Source organism: Bemisia tabaci, unplaced genomic scaffold (genome assembly GCF_918797505.1).
Source record: "Bemisia tabaci unplaced genomic scaffold, PGI_BMITA_v3".
In the NCBI taxonomy this organism is placed as follows: Eukaryota; Metazoa; Arthropoda; class Insecta; order Hemiptera; family Aleyrodidae; genus Bemisia; species Bemisia tabaci.
The window spans coordinates 21,432-42,860 of NW_027311738.1; the positions used below are offsets into that span (position 1 = coordinate 21,432).

At 37.5% G+C, this 21,429-nt stretch overlaps 1 protein-coding gene across 1 annotated transcript in view; it reads left to right on the top strand.

Moving 5' to 3' along the window:
• The window catches only part of LOC140225769 (pseudouridylate synthase RPUSD2-like), a gene marked incomplete at its 5' end in the record, with an annotated part of 36,821 nt that extends 15,456 nt beyond the window's left edge, over positions 1-21,365 (top strand). Inside the window, 7 exon segments of the mRNA XM_072305674.1 lie at positions 322-422; positions 8,618-8,705; positions 12,952-13,172; positions 14,324-14,520; positions 15,103-15,297; positions 16,300-16,577; positions 17,368-21,365. Coding sequence (XP_072161775.1) covers positions 322-422; positions 8,618-8,705; positions 12,952-13,172; positions 14,324-14,520; positions 15,103-15,297; positions 16,300-16,577; positions 17,368-17,439 — 1,152 coding nt within the window.
• Between the last annotated feature and the right edge of the window lie 64 nt (positions 21,366-21,429).

Below are 21,429 nucleotides of genomic sequence, written 5' to 3' on the forward strand. Positions count from 1 at the left end.
GTCAGGCTGTGAAGAGTTCTCTTCGCTAATTTATTCGTTGGTTCCCTATCGAAAGAACGTAACTATACGTTTCAATGTTGCCAAATTTCCCCTAGCAGGTTGCATTTTTAACACGAGAATTTTGGAGATTTCTAACTGGTTTTTTCACTGGTTTTTCTTCTAACCTTATGAAAAAATTAGAGTAATTTTCGACAAAAATTATAGGAGTTAAATTGGATTGTTCGAGTCATTCTTGCGACGCTGGAATAGAGTAACGTTTCTTCGTCGGGAAACGACGAATTTTCGCTCACTAATGGTTTATTTTATATTTTCTTCCAACAGGAACGGTGTATACGGAGTGGTTCCCTCACCGTTAATTATGAAAGGGTGGACGTTGACTACAAACTCAAACATAACGATCTTCTCGCCAATGTCGTTCACAGGTATGTAATTTCAACCCTCAGATTTCCCCTCCCATTGTCTCTAACCTTCTTTTATGACGAAAGTTTTGAATAAAACGACGTAACGTGGGATATTATTCTTCATTTTTATTCATTTGATATTATCCTTTCTTCTCTATTCCACCCTGGAAGAAAACAGTACAATAGATTCGTCCCCAGACGTTATGGTTTAACTCAACGTCATCCATTTATTTCGGTAGAAATTTAAGCTTTATGATGACGAAAGAGTAAGAATTCTACCTTAAATAGTATGGATGGAGTATGGATGAAGTATTAATAGTAATGGATAGAGCCAATGGAGATGTTGCATGTGTGAGGAATTTGCGATTTGACTGTTGATTCTTACGTAAAAGTTCGCGAGAAACACGATGGTGCCACTGGTTTTCTCTGAAATCAGCTCCCAAGCTCAAAAAAAGCTCTCAAGTTGAGGCCAAAATGGAGGGGATATCCCACGCTATCCTGAGAGTCCACCTCTACATCAAGACAAACTCTCCATGTAAAGATAGGGAGCAAATACATTGACAGGGCTGCCACTTTATTTGGGGACTCCAAAACTGAAAACACGGCATCCCTGTTAATGTATTTGCTCTCTATCTTTGCATGGAGAGTTTGTCTTGATGTAGAAGTGGACTCTCAGGATAGCGAGGGAAATCCCCTCCATTTTGGCCTCAACTTGAGAGCTTTTTTTGAGCTTGGGAGATGATTTCAGAGAAAACCAGTGGCACCATCGAGTTCCTCGCGAACTTTTACAAAAGAATCAGTAGTCAAATCGCAAATTCCTCACACATGCAACATCTCCATCGCGATCCCTTCTGCCCGGCGGCGGTCACGAATCGGATTTTTCGCCGGCGAAATCTGAATAAGTGACGAGCGAAGACAAAGAGGGAACGCGGCCGCCGCGACGTCGGACGGGACGTCGACGTGGACGTAACTAGGTTGGCGACGACAATGTGCTCCTCTCACGGGGACGACCGCGTCCGCTGCCCACACGCGTCGATGCCCGTCAGACGCGCAAAAATAACAGAATCCGAGCAAAATTTAGGTTGGGTCGCTTAATCATTGCGCGAGGTGCAGTCTTAAATTAAGCATTACAAATGAACTCCGATGAATAATGCAACGTGACACTTGGCAAAGACGAATCCGACGAGGGGCTCAACAGGGAATAGCACCCCCCCCCCCCGCCCCCGGCCGCCGGCCCCCCCTCGCGGGGACCCGAGACAAAACAAGACTCGGTACCGACGGGTCTTGACAATTCGCGACGAGACTTCTCAAGGTTGCCAGATAAATGCAGCCCGAGTTACCTGACGTAGGTCAAAATTTCTAACGCACACTGAAAAAAAATCTCTGTGTATTTACCAAGAAAAGGGTAAAATTACCAAGAATTCAGGGTTCTATTTGATTCCAGTTTTTTCTTGGTAAAATGACCATTTATGGAATTGGTAATTTTACCGAGGAATCTCGGTAAAATTATTGACTTTCTCGGTAATTCTACTGATTCCCGGTAAAAACGCCAATATCTTTTATCGACTGTGGTAGAATTACCGAGATAAAATGGCAAAGTTACCGGGAATTGATTACCAATAAAAGTGGTATTCTTACCCGAAAAAAACAGTAAAAATACCGGTTTTTAGGTAAGCTTACCAGTCTGTCTTGATAAAATTACCAATAATTGGTAAAAAAAAGTGAGATGGTAAAGGTACCAACGGACCTTGGTAATAACTCCGAGAATTTTTTTTTAGTGCAGCAGCCCGTGACAATGGTGATATCAAAACCATAGGAGAAAAAACGGGAAACAAGGCTAAAAAGCTCACATACAAATTCGAGACGTTTCGGCTCAAAACTGAGCCATTTTCAGTCGGAAGAATAAAACTAAAATATAAAAAATTCCAAATAGAAACCTCTCTTCTCTTGGTTTTGATTTTCTCGGCCATCGTGCAGTCTGCAGGTTTCTATTCGAAATTTTTTATATTTTAGTTTTATTCTTCCGACTGAAAATGGCTCAGTCTTGAGTCGAAACGTCTCAGATTTGTATGTGTACATTTTAGCCTTGTTTCTCGTTTGTTCTCCTATGTTTTCGATGTTAGGTACCTGACGTCAGAGTCTCTTTATACTACGCCGATAAAAAAGCTCGATCGAGCCGAATGGATTGTATTCGATACATCTAACAGGTAAAAAAATGTGTAGTGAAAATCAATCATTGAGAGTATATACCGTCCTCGCAAACGGGGAAAGAAAGCGCCTTGATTTTCTCAATGTTAAGTCTGAATACAACTATTCGTGCTCCAGGGATGTGCGCGTTGCATGCACGCAAGATTGCAGGCTCTCTGATTTTCTCATTGGCACAGCTTGGCCAGTGGCGATTCGTGCAAGTTGACTGTACCGTGTTTCTACCATGTAAATCCATCATAAATACTGCCGTGCTCAGGAAAAACGCCGTATGAGCATTCGAATGTTGCCAAATCGCCTCTCAGGAAATATTTATTTTTGAAGAACTTTATGAATATTTTTCTTTGAAATTTTCAGGCACGTTAGGTCAAATTATGGGTAATGTAGCATCGCGTCCATGATATTGGACTCCATGATCACCCATATAATGTTCGGTTGCTCATCACGTCCAAGATCTTGGACTCCATGCTCACTTTAATGAGAGATAATTTTGTAGAAAAATCGAAGTAAGCATAGCGTCCAAAGTTGTGGGATGCAGCTATTCTCTGACAACACATGAGCATATGGTCCAATTATTTATTAAGACAATTTTTGTGGAATAAAGACGAAAAAGATGTGTTTTCGTAAAAAGTTGTGCATTGGTTAGGTTAAGCTAAGTTAGGTTTGGTTAGGTTAGGTTGGTTAGGTCAGTTCAAGTTAGATCAGACAAGAGAAGTATACGATTTTCTATCATTATGAGCTTTAAAACTAAGAAAGGTCTGCTTGCTATTGGACTCCATGCTAAAGCAAAGAAGTGAGAAGTTTAGCGATGAGCATGGAGTCCAAGATCTTGGACGAGATGAGCAGGCAAGTATATCAAGGGTGAGCATGGAGTCCAATATCATGGATGCGATGCTACATAATCAAATTATGAGCGAAACCCTCCGAAAAATTCGCAGAAAAATATTTTTAAATTTTCCCCAAAATTCATGATTTATTGAGGGAGATTTTGTAACGGTTGAAGGTTCATACGGCGTTTTTCTTTAGCACGGCAGAATAGGTGCTCAATACCAGCCTGTTCGATGTATTTCGACTGTTTTAAGCGCATTATATTGCACTAAATATTTCCTTAGCGCTTGAATACCTCAATCCTAATTTTCAGAGGATGCGTACGATTTAACAGCTTTGTGATCATTAGTCGCTAGTGCAAATGTGGGAGGAAATAGGTACACATGCAACATTTTCCTCTTTTTTTAAAAACTCGAGGTGGAATAAAAGTTCCTTGAGAGAAACTTGCCGCGAAGCCTCATGTGGGTTCTCAACTCAAAGTTGTGAATACAAGATTCCCCGACCACGCATTAGTCGAGAAGAATGTGTCCCTGCCCGTGTGGCGCACAGTGGTGAACCGTCGAGAGAGATTGGACGTGAAACTTATGACTAAAATCGTTTGGTTTTTCGTCGAATTATACATTAAAAGGAGTGTTTTTCGAAAGATATTCGACGAGGCAACCAACGGGATAAATTTCAAATTTCTAGGGTTTTTACTGACGGAGATAAGAGCGTTTAAAGTTTCTGCACCGTGTCAGATGTTTCGGTCGCAGTGTGCGTCGTATCAGCATCGGTAGAGAAGAGAGTAATTGGAAAAATGGCAGCCGCGAAAAAGACGCGACTCGAAATTCCGGCGCGAGTTTCCCGTTCGCGTCCGCGTCCGGCGCACAGCGGATCGAGTCCATAGGAGAGGTCGGACAAAATTTGGAAACTTCGAACGCTTATAACTCCGATTGTACAAAACTTTAAGGCTCTGAAAGTGGTTCCATTGGTTTCCTCTTGAAATTTTTTTCTGAAAGCACCCCTTGAAATTTAAAATTTGACAAAATAAACATCAAAATTCGCAGTTTTTGTCAAATATTTCATGTCCGACCTCTCTAATTGACTCGATCCACTGTGCGGCAGCGGAAAACTTCAAACGGAGACGTATACTATGTGTTTCATCGCTGTTTCCGTTTATTTCATCCGGAAATGACGCGCGGTCGACGGGGGTAAACTACCCACCAAGTGACCTGTCCCCTTTTTCGCTCTTTTTATGCTTTTCTATCGTGGAGAAAACGCATCCCGCTTCGATGTATTTAATTTTGTGTCCTCTCCGTCGCTACCTGCGGCTTCTTCATTCGTGGTTTAAGACGCGTACCTTCCACTTGTATTTATCGGGACGTCCAGGTATCATTGAGGAGTGAAGACTGAGTTCCTCTCAGGAAGTTAAAAACGCAAGCAAATATCCATTATAAATTGTAGAAGTGCTTAATTTAAACCATATCAGTTCGTATTTTCGGCTTTTTTTATCATTGGCTCTGAAAGAAGAAAAGACTGAAAAGGTGTGGAGCCGTGAGACCTTTACAAGATATTCTCTTAGGTCAAATCAAAAGTCTCTTTGTTTATAGACATCTTTTTGGCGTAAAGATATTTTTTTAAAATGATTTTTTCGAATTCGAAGAATATCAATTTTGTCCTATATGTCAAAATTGTATTCTTTTGAACTGAGAAAATTTCACCTGAATCATAAAACAAATGTCTTTTACTCAGGAATGTTTCTTCGCATTAAAAACGAATCCTTACCTCAAATTTTGTTTATTTAAATCGAAGAGAATTTTGTTTCAATTTTTATTTTAAAAAAAGCTCTTTTCAACTTTTTTTCCATGCAGATATTTTTTTCCAAAATTGATCAGGAAAACCTGAAGAATTCACTAAACTCCAGTTCTAATCGCAGCCATCCTGAGTACAAGTCTTTCGCTACCAGAATTGTTATGTGCAACGAACACGGGCTTTCGGAGGTATCGAATACGGGAGGGTTTTGACAGTTGATGATTGTCCGGGGGAGGGGGAGGGGGAGGGGGACGAGTAATGATCGGGGCGGAATGAAATTTCTCGTCATTAGCAGCTTCCCGATGGCGTAATTAATGTATCCGTTTGGGACGTAATCAATTTAATTTTCATGCGCAGATCCTGAAAAGCGATCCGAAAAGTGGACAGAGTCCTCCCTGTGAATGATTTGAATCGAAACGGGACCCGGCACGGTGTCACCGATGACGAAACTGACAACTGAGCCGGTCATTCTGTCCGTCATGAGCCCCGAAATACTCGGGATCATTATCATTCTGGGGCTCATTTGAAAATGACCATGTTCTCTTTAATAAATGACCCGGATCCCATATATACGGACGTATTTTTATCAAACAGAACCACGTGCATTATGACGTGAGCCCTGTTATGCATATATTCTTATGGGTCTCAGGGCTCATGTCTGAATGCACATAGTTCCGTTTGGGAGAGATACGTCTATATCATTCACAGACGCGCGAAAAATGGGAAACGGGGTGACGGATGATGGAAGTTAATCATTCAAAGGCAAGGATGATATATTGCAGAAACCGCGCAGTGGCGTGGCGTGAATTGCGATATATCGATTGTTATGCCATTTAAACCTATGGGAAAGGATCGATAAACTGGGTGTTCGCAGCGAACACCTTAAAAATTGATTCTTTACCATAGGTTTAAATGGCATAACAATCGATGTATTGCAATTCACGCCACGCCACTGAAACCGCGCACTGCTTTCTTTCCGTATAGTGTACAAGTTACTTTAAGAGGTCGAGGCTCAGTTTCGCCGGATCCTCGCCCTTTTGACAGGGCTGCAATTTTTCATGAAAAATGAAGTCTTGAAATCTCACGTGAAATATTTCATGAATTTCAGAAATTTATGAAAGATATTCAAAATACCGGTTCCTTTTCACGTTTCGCAAAATGTAAAAATTGAGACTTTCTTCTATTTTTGTGTGTATGAGTGCGGGCTGTATACTCAATCCCCTGACAAATATGAAATATTGAAGAGGCTCGCGAAATTTCACAGAAATTTTCAATCTTTCATATTTTTTATGCAACCCATTCATGCAACCCTGCCCTTTGACGTAAGGGTGTATCTCGATTTCCGATGAGCCCCAGAAAGTATGGGTTTATATGGACTGCATTTTGCAATTTGGACCTATAAATTCTGGCTCATCTGAAAAAATACTTATGTGCATAGGGAAACTAATGGCACATACGTTGTTTTTAAACCGGGCCGGAATTCATAGGTCCAAATTGCAAAATGCAGTCCATATGTCAATCAGGGCTCACGTGAAAATTGAGATACGCTCTTATGTCAGAAGGGCGACACAATGACCGAAGAGTTTAGTTGCGAGTAGTTTTAGTAATTGCTACGTGATTTGCAAAAATTCGCGGGCAAAAAGCTCCCCCACCTTCATCACTCATCATCATAAGGCGAATTTTACTTGATTTTCTGCTCAACAAGTTGCTCATCAATCATCATTTAACGGAAAAGAGCGTTGACCTCCGAATTTAATTCTCGCCTTTCGACGGTAAAACTTCCAAACCACACGGAGAAAAAAAACTCGTGCGTGGGACCCGAAGTTTAGGTCATATGGATCTCTGAAGTTTTCAGATTGAGCATCTGAACACTTTAGGTCTAGCTGCCGAAGTTCAGATCATACATCTGAAGTACTTCAGTTCTCACATCCGAGGTACTTCGGTTCTCACATCCGAAGTACTTCGGTTCTCACATCTGAAGTACTTCAGATGTAAGAACTGAAGTTTCAGATGTATGATCCGAACTTCGGCAGCTAGACCTAAAGTGTTCAGATGCTCAATCTGAAAACTTCAGAGATCCATATGACCTAAACTTCGGGTCCCACGCACGAGTTTTTTTTCTCCGTGCACGTATCTCGGTTTGTGATGTTGCAGACTTCCTGCTATTCTTTATACTTGGGAAAACTACTGAACGTCAACTCTTTAAAACCACCGTGTTTTCCAGTCATGTGCGAAGACGATTTTGGGAAAACTTGAAGGAATGATGTAGATTTATTCTCCTAAAAAATTAAATAAATAAAATGGAACGAAGATTTTAAAATACAGCAAACGAGATCACCATCGATATTGTCTCTGCGTACATCCATCGACCATCAGGCACGAAGAGTTGTAATCAGATTTTGCTACCAAGGAAATCAGAGCGCCTGCAATCTAGAGTGTATGCAACACGGACATCCCTGGAGCACGAATAGTTGTATTCAGATAGTCAAGGCGCTTGATTTGCTTCAGTTGTTCCGCCTGCGAACACATCTGTCAATGCCTGATTGAAGCGCGGGGTACAAAAAAGACGCCAGGTGTTTTAGGATCTTCTTTGCTAATTTATGCATAAGAGAGGAAACTGTCGGGTGAATTTCGTGACATTTTTCGTTTAGAGAAATGTAAAAGCATGAAAAATTCTCAGTGGAGGTTTCAGTGCATTACATAAATTTACTTCGACCATAATAGATGAAACGCTAGCGGAGATTCTTAAGTACAGCAATCGAGAGGTGCTCCAACCAAACCCAGCACTTCAATTTTTTTATAATACTTTCATTTTGAACTAGCCTATACGTGTGATATTTGGTTAAAAGTGACTTTAAAATATAGCCCTAAAATATGTACGACGATGGATTTAAAATCCGCATGAATGAAGCATGCAAACCACCTACGAGGCCACCTACCATGTATCCACCTACGAGGTATGATTTTTTTCCCTCCAAGTTCCAAGTAGCATTTTTTAATGGAAAAACCGGGATATATTGCAATTTTATCGGCGTTAAAACCGCCAACATCAACGTCCGAGGGATTATCCTCGATCTTTTCGGGATAAAATCGCGAATTTATCGCGTTATTTTCGAAATGAAACTCGGGATAAATGGTGATTTAATCTCGATTTTATCGACGAAAATTGATCGCGATTTTATCGAACCAAAAATTGCGATGTGCAGCGATTCAATCGCCATATATCGCAATTTTTAATGCGATAATATCTCAATATATTGCCACTGATACAATAATCAACCGATAAAATCGCTATTTTTCGCGATCAGTGCTACTTGGGGTAGGGTTCATCTTTTATGTTTGTTTCTTCGCCTATACTATAGCTTCGACTTGATTTGCTGCAATTGTTCCAGGCACGAGGTACCGGTGACGGCTGACCCTATATCGATAGTGCATATGGACGAAGATGTGGTGGTGGTCAACAAACCTGCCTCCATTCCTGTAAGTGGCTTACCGACCGCCATTTGACAATTTTCAAACTTATGAAAACTCCTACCTCTTCCTTTCTACTCTCAGCTTCACTTCCTTTCGTCCCTGTTTAATTCCCTCTCAAAAAGACGCATCTATCTAAAGTTTCCCCGATTTTTACCCCATTTTCTTTATTTCCTCATCAGCGGCGCAGAGTGGATTGAGTCAATGGTCGGACAAAATTTGGAAACTTAAAAAGCTTATAACTCCGTTTATACAAAATTTTGAGGTCTTCAAAGCAGTTCCATTGGTTTTCTCGTGAAATTTTCCTCTGGAGGCAACCCTTTAAATTTAAGATGTGACAAAATAAACATCAAAATTTGCAGTTTTAGTCAAAAATTATATGTCCGACCTATGTGATTGACTCAATCCACTGTGTGGCGCGGTGTGCTTTGCGATATATCGATTGATTTTACATTTAAACCTGTGGGAAAGGATCGATAAACAGGTTGTTCGCAAGGAACACCTTGAAATCGATTCTTTACCATGGTTTCAAATGGAGAAATATCTATGATCGATCATTTACGCCTCGTCACTTTTTCTCGTAATCCTTTTTTTTTTTTTACAGAAGTAAATGACCAAAGTAATTGCCAGAACTGCTTTAAAGTAAATGCATTTTACTGAAACCACATGCATTAAATTGCTCAATCAGCCGTATATATTAATTTCTCTAACACTTACGACTTACGAGAGAGCTTAGCAAGTAGGAATTAAGTTCCTACGCATTTAATTCACTTAATGAATACGCTAATCTTGTTTGTTTTTTTTCACTTTGTCACCAATTACCAGATTAACGTGAGGAATCCAAGTTCTCTGTTGCCAATCGGTCATAAGTACCTACTTTTTTTCGTTTCTGGGGTCTGGGCTTTAATATTTTCAAAATGTTTAAAAAGTATTGTCCGTAAAACGTCTTACAAAGAATATCTTGAAAGATTTGTCTAAACTGGTTTTAAGAGAAATTAAACATATTACCAAAAATATCTTCGCGTTATTTTAAAAACACATTAAGAATATCCATAGAATATTGCCATGAAAAGGAAGAGTGCCGTATGAACATTCGGACTTAACCTTTTTCTTTTCTTTTCTTTTTTTCTTCTGTCGGGATTATTTTCCTTCGAACATTTCAGATATTTTAGATTGAATCGCAAGTAAAATTCTATGAAAAATTTGAAGGAATCTATAATGATTTCACCGAAAATTATCTCTCTGTAAAAAAAATGGACAGTGCCCGAAGGTTCATACGTTGTTTTTCCTCTGGACGGCAGTATAACTATCTTGAAAATAGTTTAATTATACTCAGAATATGACTGTCCTGACAATATTTCAACATATTTTAAACATACCCACATAGATGGCACGTATAACTATTAAAAAAAGTTTTTCGGATGCGAGAACCGAAGTACTTCAGATGTAAGAACTGATGTTTCAGATATTTGATCCGAACCTCGATAGCTAGATCTAAAGTGTTCAGATGCTCAATCCGAAAACTTCTGAGATCCATATGACCTACACTTCGGGTCCCACGCACGAAGTTTTTTTTCTCAGTGTTGAATATGGTTTCCACCGCACCGCGGGTAGTAAACCTGACACCGAGAAATTACGACGATTAAAGCGCGCAATGCGTGGTGTATTCCTACAGTCTTGTAAGCGCTAGTATGCGTTTTACGCCAACTGTCTGACTGCATACTGCATTTGGCGCAATGCGAGAAGTATCCATGCGGTCCTGTAGGCGCTAATAAGCGTGTCACTTCGACCACCGCGCCGCATGCAGAGTTTGGCGCAATGCCTGAAGTTTTCCTACAGTCTTGCAGGCGCTAATATGCGTTTAACGCCTGTTGTGATTTGACGCCGTATGATCATTCCAACGTTGCCTCATTTTTCCCGATAAAATATTTTTCAGAGAAAAGTTAGGAAAGTTCTGTATGTTTGCCTTTTTAGATTGAAAGCCTTTTTAAGAACTGAAGTTTCAGATAGGTGATCCGAACCTCGACAGCTACATCTAAAGTGTTCAGATGCTCAATCCGAAAACTTCAGAGATTCATATGACCTAAACTTCGGGTCCCACGCACGAAGTTTTTTTCTCCCAATATATTTTGAGAAAAATTCACTTCTGAATACAAGTGTTTAAGCTTCAAAAAGTAAGCTTGAACTCTCTTTCCGTCCTAAGGCTCCAAGTAATTATGAAGCTTTTAACTTGTTTTCTTGAAAAAGCAAACACTGCATTTGTGCGCATATTTCTTTCGCTGATCGGAAATCACAACCTCGTGACTCGGTATGTGGAGCATTGACAACAGAGCAAACAGAACATCGAAGCTGTCGCGGCTCGGAATGCCACATGGCACGACGACCGAAATCTTGACCCCTCCTCATAAATACCTGACACGGTGTCAAACAAGTGACAATTAGGGTGATAGACACCCCTTCGGCCACGCGTTAGCGACTGAGACAGGAGGTCAGCTGTATTCCGGTCTTAGCGCAACCCTTAATTTAATTACAAGTGCTCCCCTGAGCATGTACTCGTGAACCTGCCCCCTCCCCTCCCCCGACTCTCAGCTGGCTCATTTACGGTTGTCTGTAATTGGTCATTAATTTTACCGCTCCGTTCAATTTGCTCAATAATTTGCATGCCCGACGCCGAAGTAGCCCTGTCGAGCGATCGCCCTAAGCCGATGCTGCCGTGCTGAGGAAGAACCCCGCATGAGCCTTCAGGCGTTGCCAAATTTCCTTCGATAAAAAGCGAATTTACTGGCAAAATCGTCATAATTCTTCCGTAAATTTTTCAGACGATTTCGTTCGCAATTCAGTCTTAAATATCGCGAAATTTCAAGGAAAAATAAGCGCGACTTCCCGCAAAAATACATGTTTTATCCGGAGACATTTGGCAACTCTCGAATGTTCATACGGCGTTTTTCCTTAGCACGGCAGAATAGACTGATGTAGCGATTACGTCATTCGTTATTCTATATATTTGATGGTTCCACCCGAGCAAATGATTTCTCGAGGGCTCTTGACCTCGCAACGATTTTGCACGTTTTCGCACTGAAAAAAAATTCTCGGCGTTTTTACCAAGGTCTGTTGGTACCTTTACCTTCTCACTTTTTTTACCAATTATTGGTAATTTTACCGAGACAGACTGGTAAGCTTACCTAAAAACCGGTATTTTTACTGTTTTTTCCAGGTAAGACTTTTATTGGTAATCAATTCCCGGTAACTTTGCCATTTTATCTCAGTAATTCTACCACAGTCGATAAAAAATATTGGCGTTTTTCCAAAGTCCGTAAAATTACCGAGAAAGTTCAATAATTTTACCGAGATTTCTCGGTAAGATTACCAATTCCATAAATGGTGATTTTACCAAGAAAAAACTGGAATCAAATAGAACCCTGAATTCTTGGTAATTTTACCCTTTTCTTAGTAAATACACCGAGATTTTTTTTCAGTGCGAATGGTTCCTTTTCCGCTTGAAACAACAAAACATGAGAGTAAATTAGGCAGCATCTTATGTAGTTTGGCTCTCTCTGGTGAATTCGTCCCATTGGATGACATCCAGAGGGCTGACATGCTGAGGAAAAACGCCGTATCAGACGTTGCCATCTTTCCCTCGATTTAGAACGAATATACTTGGAAAATTTTGATTGTTTTTCTTCCAGTTTTTAAAAAATTTTGTTCGCAATTTAATCTAAAATATCTGAAAATTTCGCATGTATAACCTTCCACCAAAACACATTTTTTATCAGGGTGAATTTCGCAACATTCGAATGTTTATACCAGTGCGAGGCGTGAATGATCGATTTTCGATATTTCCCCATTTAAAGCTGTGGTAAAGAATCGATTATTAAGATGTTCGTCGCGAACACTCTGTCTATCGATCCTTTTCCATAGGTTTAAATGGAAAATCATTCGATATATTGCAAAGCACGCCACGCCGCCACGCCACTGGTTCATCCATACGGCGTTTTTGCCTAGCCTGGCAGAGGGGAGGACTCTGGTTTTCCCCCAAATCATACTCTATCATACCCTACAATATGAAATTACAAGAGTACCGTATAACGCCTGAAATGCGAAGCGCTTCGAGGGGTTGGACCGCCTAACGATCAGGAGGCGTACTCCCTATACTATAATTGCGGCTTGTTTGCTCCGGTCTTCGTGTCTCTTTCTAAGTGCAAAATTTCGGTTTCTTTTACATTTTGTCGCTAATTTTCTGTTCATATTGTTGTAGGTTCACCCATGTGGACGATACAGGCACAATACTGTTGTGTTCATCCTAGCGAAGGAATATAATTTGAAAAACCTCCGGACGATCCATCGGTTAGACCGTTTAACCAGTGGTCTCCTCATGTTCGGCCGAACGCCGAAGAAAGCCAGGACTATGGAGCAGCAAATTAGAAACAGACAAGTTCAAAAGGAGTACGTTTGCAGAGTAGAGGGGCAGTTCCCATGGTTTGTATTTTTAGCACATTTCCTCCTCGGAGATAATTTCTTTTGACCTCTCTCGCACCGTTATAAAGTGCAATTTGCATAACACTAGCAGTACGGTTCTCAGTTTGGAATTGAAGTTCCACACTTGTTTGAATGTCCTGATGAAATAAAACAACCATCCGACCCCAGGTTCTTGCTTAATAGGTATCTCTTCTCGAAGCGATACCTGTTACGACACGACTGCGTGCCTGGTTGCGTCGACACGGAATGAAGGCGATTGCAGTTGAGCCGTATCTATTTGTCCTTCATTCTTGGTTTTTACTCACATAATGCCGTTTATTTGTAGGTACTTAGGAATTTTGAAATTTATCTCGAGAGAGCGGTGACTTGATTAATTTTCCTCAGAAGTCCGTTATGTGTACTGTAATTCCTATGCATGAGACAGTTCCAAGGAGATTTCAAGTTGTGAAAGTTTCCAGAAGCTTCTTAAACTTTCGACCTCAGTGACATTCAATGTTTTCTAAGTTAGGACCATGTTGCATAATTTTTGAACTATTTCATATTTTTTTTTAAAATTTAAAACTTTTTACTCTCCTGAGGGAAAAGGATCTCAGTTCTCGCAGGAAAATTTTTCAGGAGAAATATTTTTTTCACACAGGTTTGAAAAATCATAATTTGAATTTTCCTTGTAGGACTCAAAAACGAGTTTTGAGCAGTTTAGTTCATTTTTATGTCAAAGGGAGGTTTACAATTACATTTTAATTCGGCAGTATGTTGAGTCCCAAAAAACGTGGGAGATAAAAACTGAAATAGCTTTATTTTAAAATTATATTATTGTAACAACTGCAAACTCAAACCGTCATCTGTACAATTTGATTTTACTGTTTTTGGCGTTTTTTGTGCCAACACACCTGCACTGACACTGCTTACAGCCCGTCTCTCTGAACAATGGTACTTATTTCTCAATCTTGATTTTTATTGCACCGAGTCTCCTTTGTCTGTGGACCGTCCTAATCGGAGGTGTTTAAATGTTTTACCAGTTACTTGTTTCTTGGGCTAATTTGTTTATTGAACCAGTATTCTAAGGGGAAGAGTTTAATCTGATTTTTTTCCAGTTTATTTTTCCCCTTATTTTCCTTTAATATATTTTTTGTTCCTCTTGGCTTTTCCAGTGAAACGATAGAATGCGATCAACCAATTGAAGTTGTCAGTTACAAAATAGGTGTGTGCAAAGTATCAGAAAAAGGGAAAACCTGTTCGACTACATTCAAACTGTTAGGGTACCATGCACCCACAAACACAAGTGTTGTATTGTGTCTCCCTCACTCTGGTCGGATGCATCAAATTAGGGTCCATCTTCAATTTTTAGGTTTGTATCATCTATTTTTAATGAAACTTCATCTCTTGTATGCTCTTGTACCATGTGGTATTACTTACCATTTTACACACGAAGTCGCAACAATTGTTGAAAAAACTATTAAAAAAATCTTAAATTTAAAAAAGACAACTCTTTTAAAAAAGGGGAACCCGTTTTGGCTATTTTTAAGTAAAATTTACGAGCGGTAAAATTTAAGTAAAAAAGTGTTAAAAAAACTCTTAAAGTATCAATTATACTTTTTCAACACTAAAAATGTGTGAAGAAAATGTTACAAGACTACGGTGATACTTGCAGAGTTTTTTAAACACTTTATTCCTTAGAGTTTACTTAAATTTGACACCTTGTAAATGTTCCTTAAAGAAAGTAGTCAAAAAGGGTTTCCTAATACGAAAATTTTAATGGTTTCTTTTAAAAGTTGTTGAAAAATGTTTCAAGAGGCCATTGCTACTAGGGATATTAAAATGGTATCTTGGCTCCCCCTAAATGTTTTCATATGAATTGTTTTGATTGTCATGCACTAATTTTGTGATGTAAAAGTGTTAGTAATGATGAAGTTGGTTTGAACATTTTCAGGGTATCCAGTCGTGAATGATCCACTCTATAATCATGAAGTTTTTGGACCATTAAAAGGCCGTGGAGGCCTGATTGGGAAAACTGACTCGGAACTTGTAAGAGATCTCATTCGGATTCACAATGCTGAGAATTGGCTGGGAGTCGATGCCGATCTGTCCATGTTAGATGAAGACTTAGGATCTCCGAACAATAAATGTAAGAATTCATCATCATTAAAAATAATTATAGCTAGCATAATCAGGACTTACAGCTAGCATAATTAGGATTTATAGCTAGCATAATTAGGATTAATACTCTGTAGTTACCTCTCTCACTAATAAAGAAAAAAAAATATTAATAATCAAGTATAGGTATCTAAAGGTACCTAGGAACAATGTAGAGAAAATACAAAATGAGCAGAACAAGAAAGCACATAAGGAATTAAACCCAAGATATTAAGGAATACAATGAAGAAAAAATAGAAATAAACAAAAATATTCTGATTTTCACAGTTTTAAATGTATCGAAATTTTTAAACTCTTTGATTAAAGAACATAAATAAATGAGAATCTTAGAGTAAAAAAAGACTTTGCACAACCGAATTCTGTAATGTATACCCAAAAATAAAACCCCCTGTTCCTTGTGCCATTCTTTTTTATCAATAAGTACAAAACTCACAGGAAATAATTTTCCTGAGAATACATAAATTCTGCATAGGTATTTAAATGAACATTGAAAAGAAAAACAGTTTTTGTTATGGAGCCTTAATAAATTGATCTCAAGCTTTTGATCTAGAACTGTAGGTCTATGAATGTATCGTTCTATTAGTGCAATAATTGAGGGGCTTGGAGGACAAGGCACAAGGCGCTTAAGAGCAGTTTTTGCTACATCAAGAGATACGTATTGAAAGTTTCAAATTTACATGAAGCCTTACGGCAGAAAGAAAGTTTTAACTCACTTTTTGGTGCTTTAAAGTTGGATTTTAATTGTGAATTTTTCACAGAATATATATAGTTGAGTTCATGATTATCTCGACTTTTTCAAAAACTGCACTTATGGGCCTTGTCTTCCTAGCCCTTCAGTTCATCAACTTTCACAAAAACGAATTTTCTGGAGGGAAGTTGTTTGTTTCCTTTAATTTTTCATGTACCCATCTTGATGTAAGGTACCTCACTATTATAATTCCAACATACAATTTTTTGTAATAAAATTTTCCAGGTTTGAGCCGAGAGCCTTCTCCATGTGAAGTCACTCCATCTTCACCTCCCTGCCTTTCTACTAGTTCAATTCCTCTCTATGCTAATAATAATAATGGTATCTGTAGCATATCAAGAAAAAAAGTAACTGTTGCCACGCAGACAGGCCATGAAGCACCGGATTTAAGTTTTGATGCAGAAAAATTGACAACGGATCCTCATTGTTATGAATGCAAAGTTAGGTATAGAGATCCAAAGCCTCAAGACCTAGTAATGTTTCTCCATGCATGGAAATATCGGGTAAGGCATCTCAGATTGTATTTGTTCCCCTTGCTCTCTATCCAAATCGTTTCAATCCGTTTTGTGTTTTCGTGGATCCTTAGCGTTTCTAATTTGCTCCTGTTTGGATTTTTTTTTTTTTAAATTTATTAGTATCTTTACACATGTACACAAATTTGAACGTACATGTTTCCTGTTTGACTTGTGATTAAGAAATTCACAGCTGGACTTTAAAATGAAATTTCTCTCCCCATATTTTCATAGTTTATCCTCTTTTTAGCAGAATACAAAATTCTTCCATGAAATCATATATCGATTGCCAAAGTGTGAAACAACTTATCTCCGTTTATGACGTTGCAGTCTTTCCGTCATACTTTATTTTTTCCGTGGAAAACTAGTCAACGTAATGACTTGAAAACTTCCTTGATATGTTTTCTCTGGTATCAGAATATTTTGTATAAATTACTAGCTATTAAGTTGGCTTGTTCCTCTTTGAAAAGATTAAATAAGAGCAGACTTTACAAAACACTACAATGATGGCACGTGGTTTCACACGTCGGTTATCAATATCCAAAATACATATAATTACAGTATACTTTACGATAGACAAGAGAAAATTTAGAAACAATTCAAATTATGTTCAAGTCTAGTTTCAGCATCAATAAGCAGCTAGATGGCCTTATCATGGCTTAGATGCTGGGGTCATGCACCACTTGGAAACATTCAGCTTAGTTCTTCTTTTCACTTATAATATTGTCACTACCCTGCTGGTATCACTAACCTTATTTCTTATTTCAAATTATTTTTTCAGGGTCCTGGCTGGGCATATCAAACTGAACTTCCTGACTGGGCTAGAATTGACTGGACAGAATCTGTCGATTGATAATCAAATTTCTCACGAAAGTTGTCTTCAACAAATCAACAATTCATTGTGTTATAATGACAAGGAATGTTTGCTGTCAAACATTTCCAAGTTTTTCTAAGTTAAATTTGCTTACAGGCTGGATATCATTTTGTTGATTGCAAAGTGAGCACCCTTTTTCTGTCCTCTCACCTCTTAGATTTTTTCAGAGGTTTATTTGTATGTTGTAAATCTTACAACACAATGTTTTTATTTATGTCTGCCAGATGATTGTAAGTAAAATGGGTACCATCCATCACATGAAGAAGGCAAAAATTAACATGATATTGAAATTTGCTTAATATTCCTCCAGGGTCGTTCCACGCCAAAGCAGGCCAAAATAGAGGTTTTTTTACCTAATTTAACTTGGCATAACCCTCCACCAAGTAAAATGAGCTATTAGAATTCATGCAGATTTTGGAATTCTGCTTGGTTTATTTTTTCTAAATTTAACAACTTCAAAGTGTAATCGCGTTTACAAAGAAATTATTTTCCATTTTGTGTTGGTTATCTCACACATTCCGCTCAGTGGCATGCGTGGTTGATCTCTCTCTATAAAATGAATTACATATTTTTACCTTTTTTTGGCATCAAACTTTAACCCAAAATTATATCAAATTTGATGAGTCATCAAAGAAATCAATGAATAATTATATCTTGCCAAAACGGTCTAAAAGAATTTAAATTTATGAATTATCGTAATGTCCCATACTTTCTTCCAGGTACAAATCCAGCTTACTAAATTGATCACTTGTTTTAGATTCTTGAGTCTTATTTCCGCAGCATGCTCTCCCCTGAAGCCATTCTTGAAACCAGTGCTAGGTTTTTAATGTCTTGTTGGACTAAGAACAAATAACAGATCACTCGTTTGGTTTGAACATGTCTTAATTTGCAATCAACAAAACTGATGGATATCAGATCAAAGGTTTATATTTGAATTCGTTTAGGTTAAGTGACATGATCAGAAGAAGACGCAAAAATTGAATCCGGTAGTTAAACTTTTTAAAACACATTTTAAAAGTTTTTTTTAAAAAAAAAGTATCGCAGGTTATGTATCATTATAACTGGTATGATCGTCAGCATGTTATAATGTGTAAGTTTTAACTCTTTCAATTAAGTAATAATGAGCTTTAAATTTTTGGAATGTTCAGTCTCATATTTTTTTTTAATCTTTTTAGGTCTCTTATCTTTTACGAAATTTTGCTTGTTATGTTGTAAAACCAATTTTGTTTATAATGAAAATTTTATTCGATATTTGTTCGCAAAAATTCCTTTTTTAAAGTTTAGAAATTTTTAAAGTGGGGTACTTTTTTAAATTCAGTAGAATTATTTAAATTAATTCCTCTTTTTTCCACAAATTAATAGTTGTGCTTGTAGTTTGTCATATCGCTGATACTTACTGATAGGTTTCTTTCTTTAAGAGCTTTTTACCCGATTCTTTTGTCTGTTTGTCCTTAGCAAACGATTCATACTTATTAGCTCCAAATAGGATCCTCCAAAGTCTCAGGATGTGGACTGCAGCTGGAAGCTGCTTAGGATAACTTCATAGGATGTTCCAAGAGTTTTGTCGTCAATCCTAACTTTATTAAACAAATACAGTTAGCAAAATACGGATTCGACCTTCTTAACAAAGAGAGAATAAAAGACCTAAAATTTCAATATCTAATGAATATTTTATATTCAATGACTTTTAAAAATTTCGTAGCAAATACTATTTAAGTTATTTTTGCTAAGCAGCAGATTATCTCCTATATGAACAATCCATCACCAAGGCTTGCTATTATTCCTGTTTCGAGGATTCCACTCTAACCATACGAACCTCAATTATCTATGCTTAAAAGTAGCTTTTGTTAACTGAGAAAGGATCTCAAAATTCCAATTGTCCAAGAGCCCTCTCAAGAAGATGCAGGCTACAGCAGGGATTGAAAACGTGTAAGAAATTCTGCGTTTATCATGGTAAATTGTTCAATGTAGCAACGGGACTCGTCAGAATTTTTGAAATACTACTCTCAAAATCTTTATGATCAAGTTTTAGGATACATTTTTAAGCGATTTGTAGTTTTCCTTTTCTTTGCCAAAAACAGGCATTTCCTGCAATCAAAATTTAATATTATTTTTCATTACATGGGGAATTTGTTGATCAAAAAGGTTATTAAGCTCTGAGGTCTTGCATAGGAATGAGTGATTCAACTCCCAAAATAATTTAGAATAATTAAAAGTTTTATCGAATTATTTGCAACCATACCTATTATTTATTTTTATAGTATTAATCACCAAGTGATGAAAATAATCATTGTAAGTTGGTCTGCATTTGCGACAGAGTGAATTCGATTCACTGTGCTCGAAGTTCTCGTAGATCTAAGCGAAATTTTACTTTTGATTGTCTGACAATTGTGCCTAAATGGGTTCCGTTCAATCAGAATCAATAATGGGACTTTGGACCCCAAAATGAATGCAAGATTTTCATTTTTCCTGCTTGCAGGTTTCATCAAAAAATCATCCTTTTCAATTTCTTTCTTTTTATCATTGATAATCAATAGTTTCTAAGCTTCTTTTCCTCCGTTTAGTTTAGTTATCCCATTCTTTGTTTTACTTTATTTGTTATTTGATTTTACTGTATGAAATATTGTGATAAATTTTTGTTAAGTGCAGCCTCTTATGGTCACTGATGATAAATTGAATGTCAAATGTTCGTGAACTCTAGTAATTTTCCATCCTCTTACGTCCATGCTCTTAACTGACATTGCATGTTTACTTAAGTTAAGTTTTGTCAAAATTTTCTCTTCAATAATCATTATTACTGCATAGAACTTTCCTCTTGGATGAATCTTAAGATTATTTGAACAAACCTTTCAAGGAATGTGACTTATCTAACTGCAAAAGTGATAGCACAAAAATGCTCCCACCAAATTAATCTCAGTGTAGTAATTTATGAGACTATCATGGATTTGTGCATCAGGAGTTTGGACGTCCCTTTCTTTAGAGGCATTACTTAGAGTGATACTTTCAGTAAATGTAAAAGTAATTCTTTTTTTAAAATTTTTCTTGAACTTTTTGTTTTAAATACGCAAGATACACCTCTCTTTATATATTTTTTTTTTTTTTTAAATGTTAATCTCAATTGTCATTTTTTATTCCCACCATCAGTTTTTCAATTTCTCAAGAGGTTTATCTCATGAATCAATCGTTTGATGAGCTTACCAAAAAATTTATGTTGCACTCTCTTGAATATCATTTGAATTAATCATTTGTCAAAACCCAGGTACCTATCTGAGAGAAGTCTCTGAAGAATTGCTGCTAGAAATTAATTACTTCTAGAAACAGATCAATGCTTCATACAAAATTACTTTGTCCCATTAATTATAGTTTACGTAATGAAAATTTAATATTTTCTATTACTTCAGAGATAGTTATTTTTTCATCTTTATTAAATCCATTGTATTGGTGCCCTGCCGTAAGTTTTAAACCCAACAATAGATGAGATAGCTACCATATTTTTGGGCACCTACTTCTCAAAAGACCTTTTCCAATCTTATGATTTAAGAGGAAGAAAGTATTAGAGATGTTATTCCTACAGAATAACATTTATGACGTGATAGTTAATAGCTACCAATGCAAAAAAGTAGAGTGTCCTTTAAAGTTTTTGTCTGAGTAATTTTTTTTTATATTTTATTCTATTTTTTTGTTATAAACTATAATGAAAGTAGAACCTTTGTAAAAACCACATTTTGTAATATTTTTGCTCTTGAACCTGAACTAAAATAGCTGGTACGTCATGATTCTGATGTACTGTTACTGTGTAAAAATGATTGTAAAGTGTGTATAGGCACCTAGCATCCTGAACCAGCAAAGCTTTGCAGGTTCCTAATTAAAGAAGAATAAAAGTTATTTTTTGTCTAAAACTTGAACCTGACTTCTTGATTTTCTTTTTCTTGACACAAAACAGCAACTTACAGGTTTTACTGTACCTAG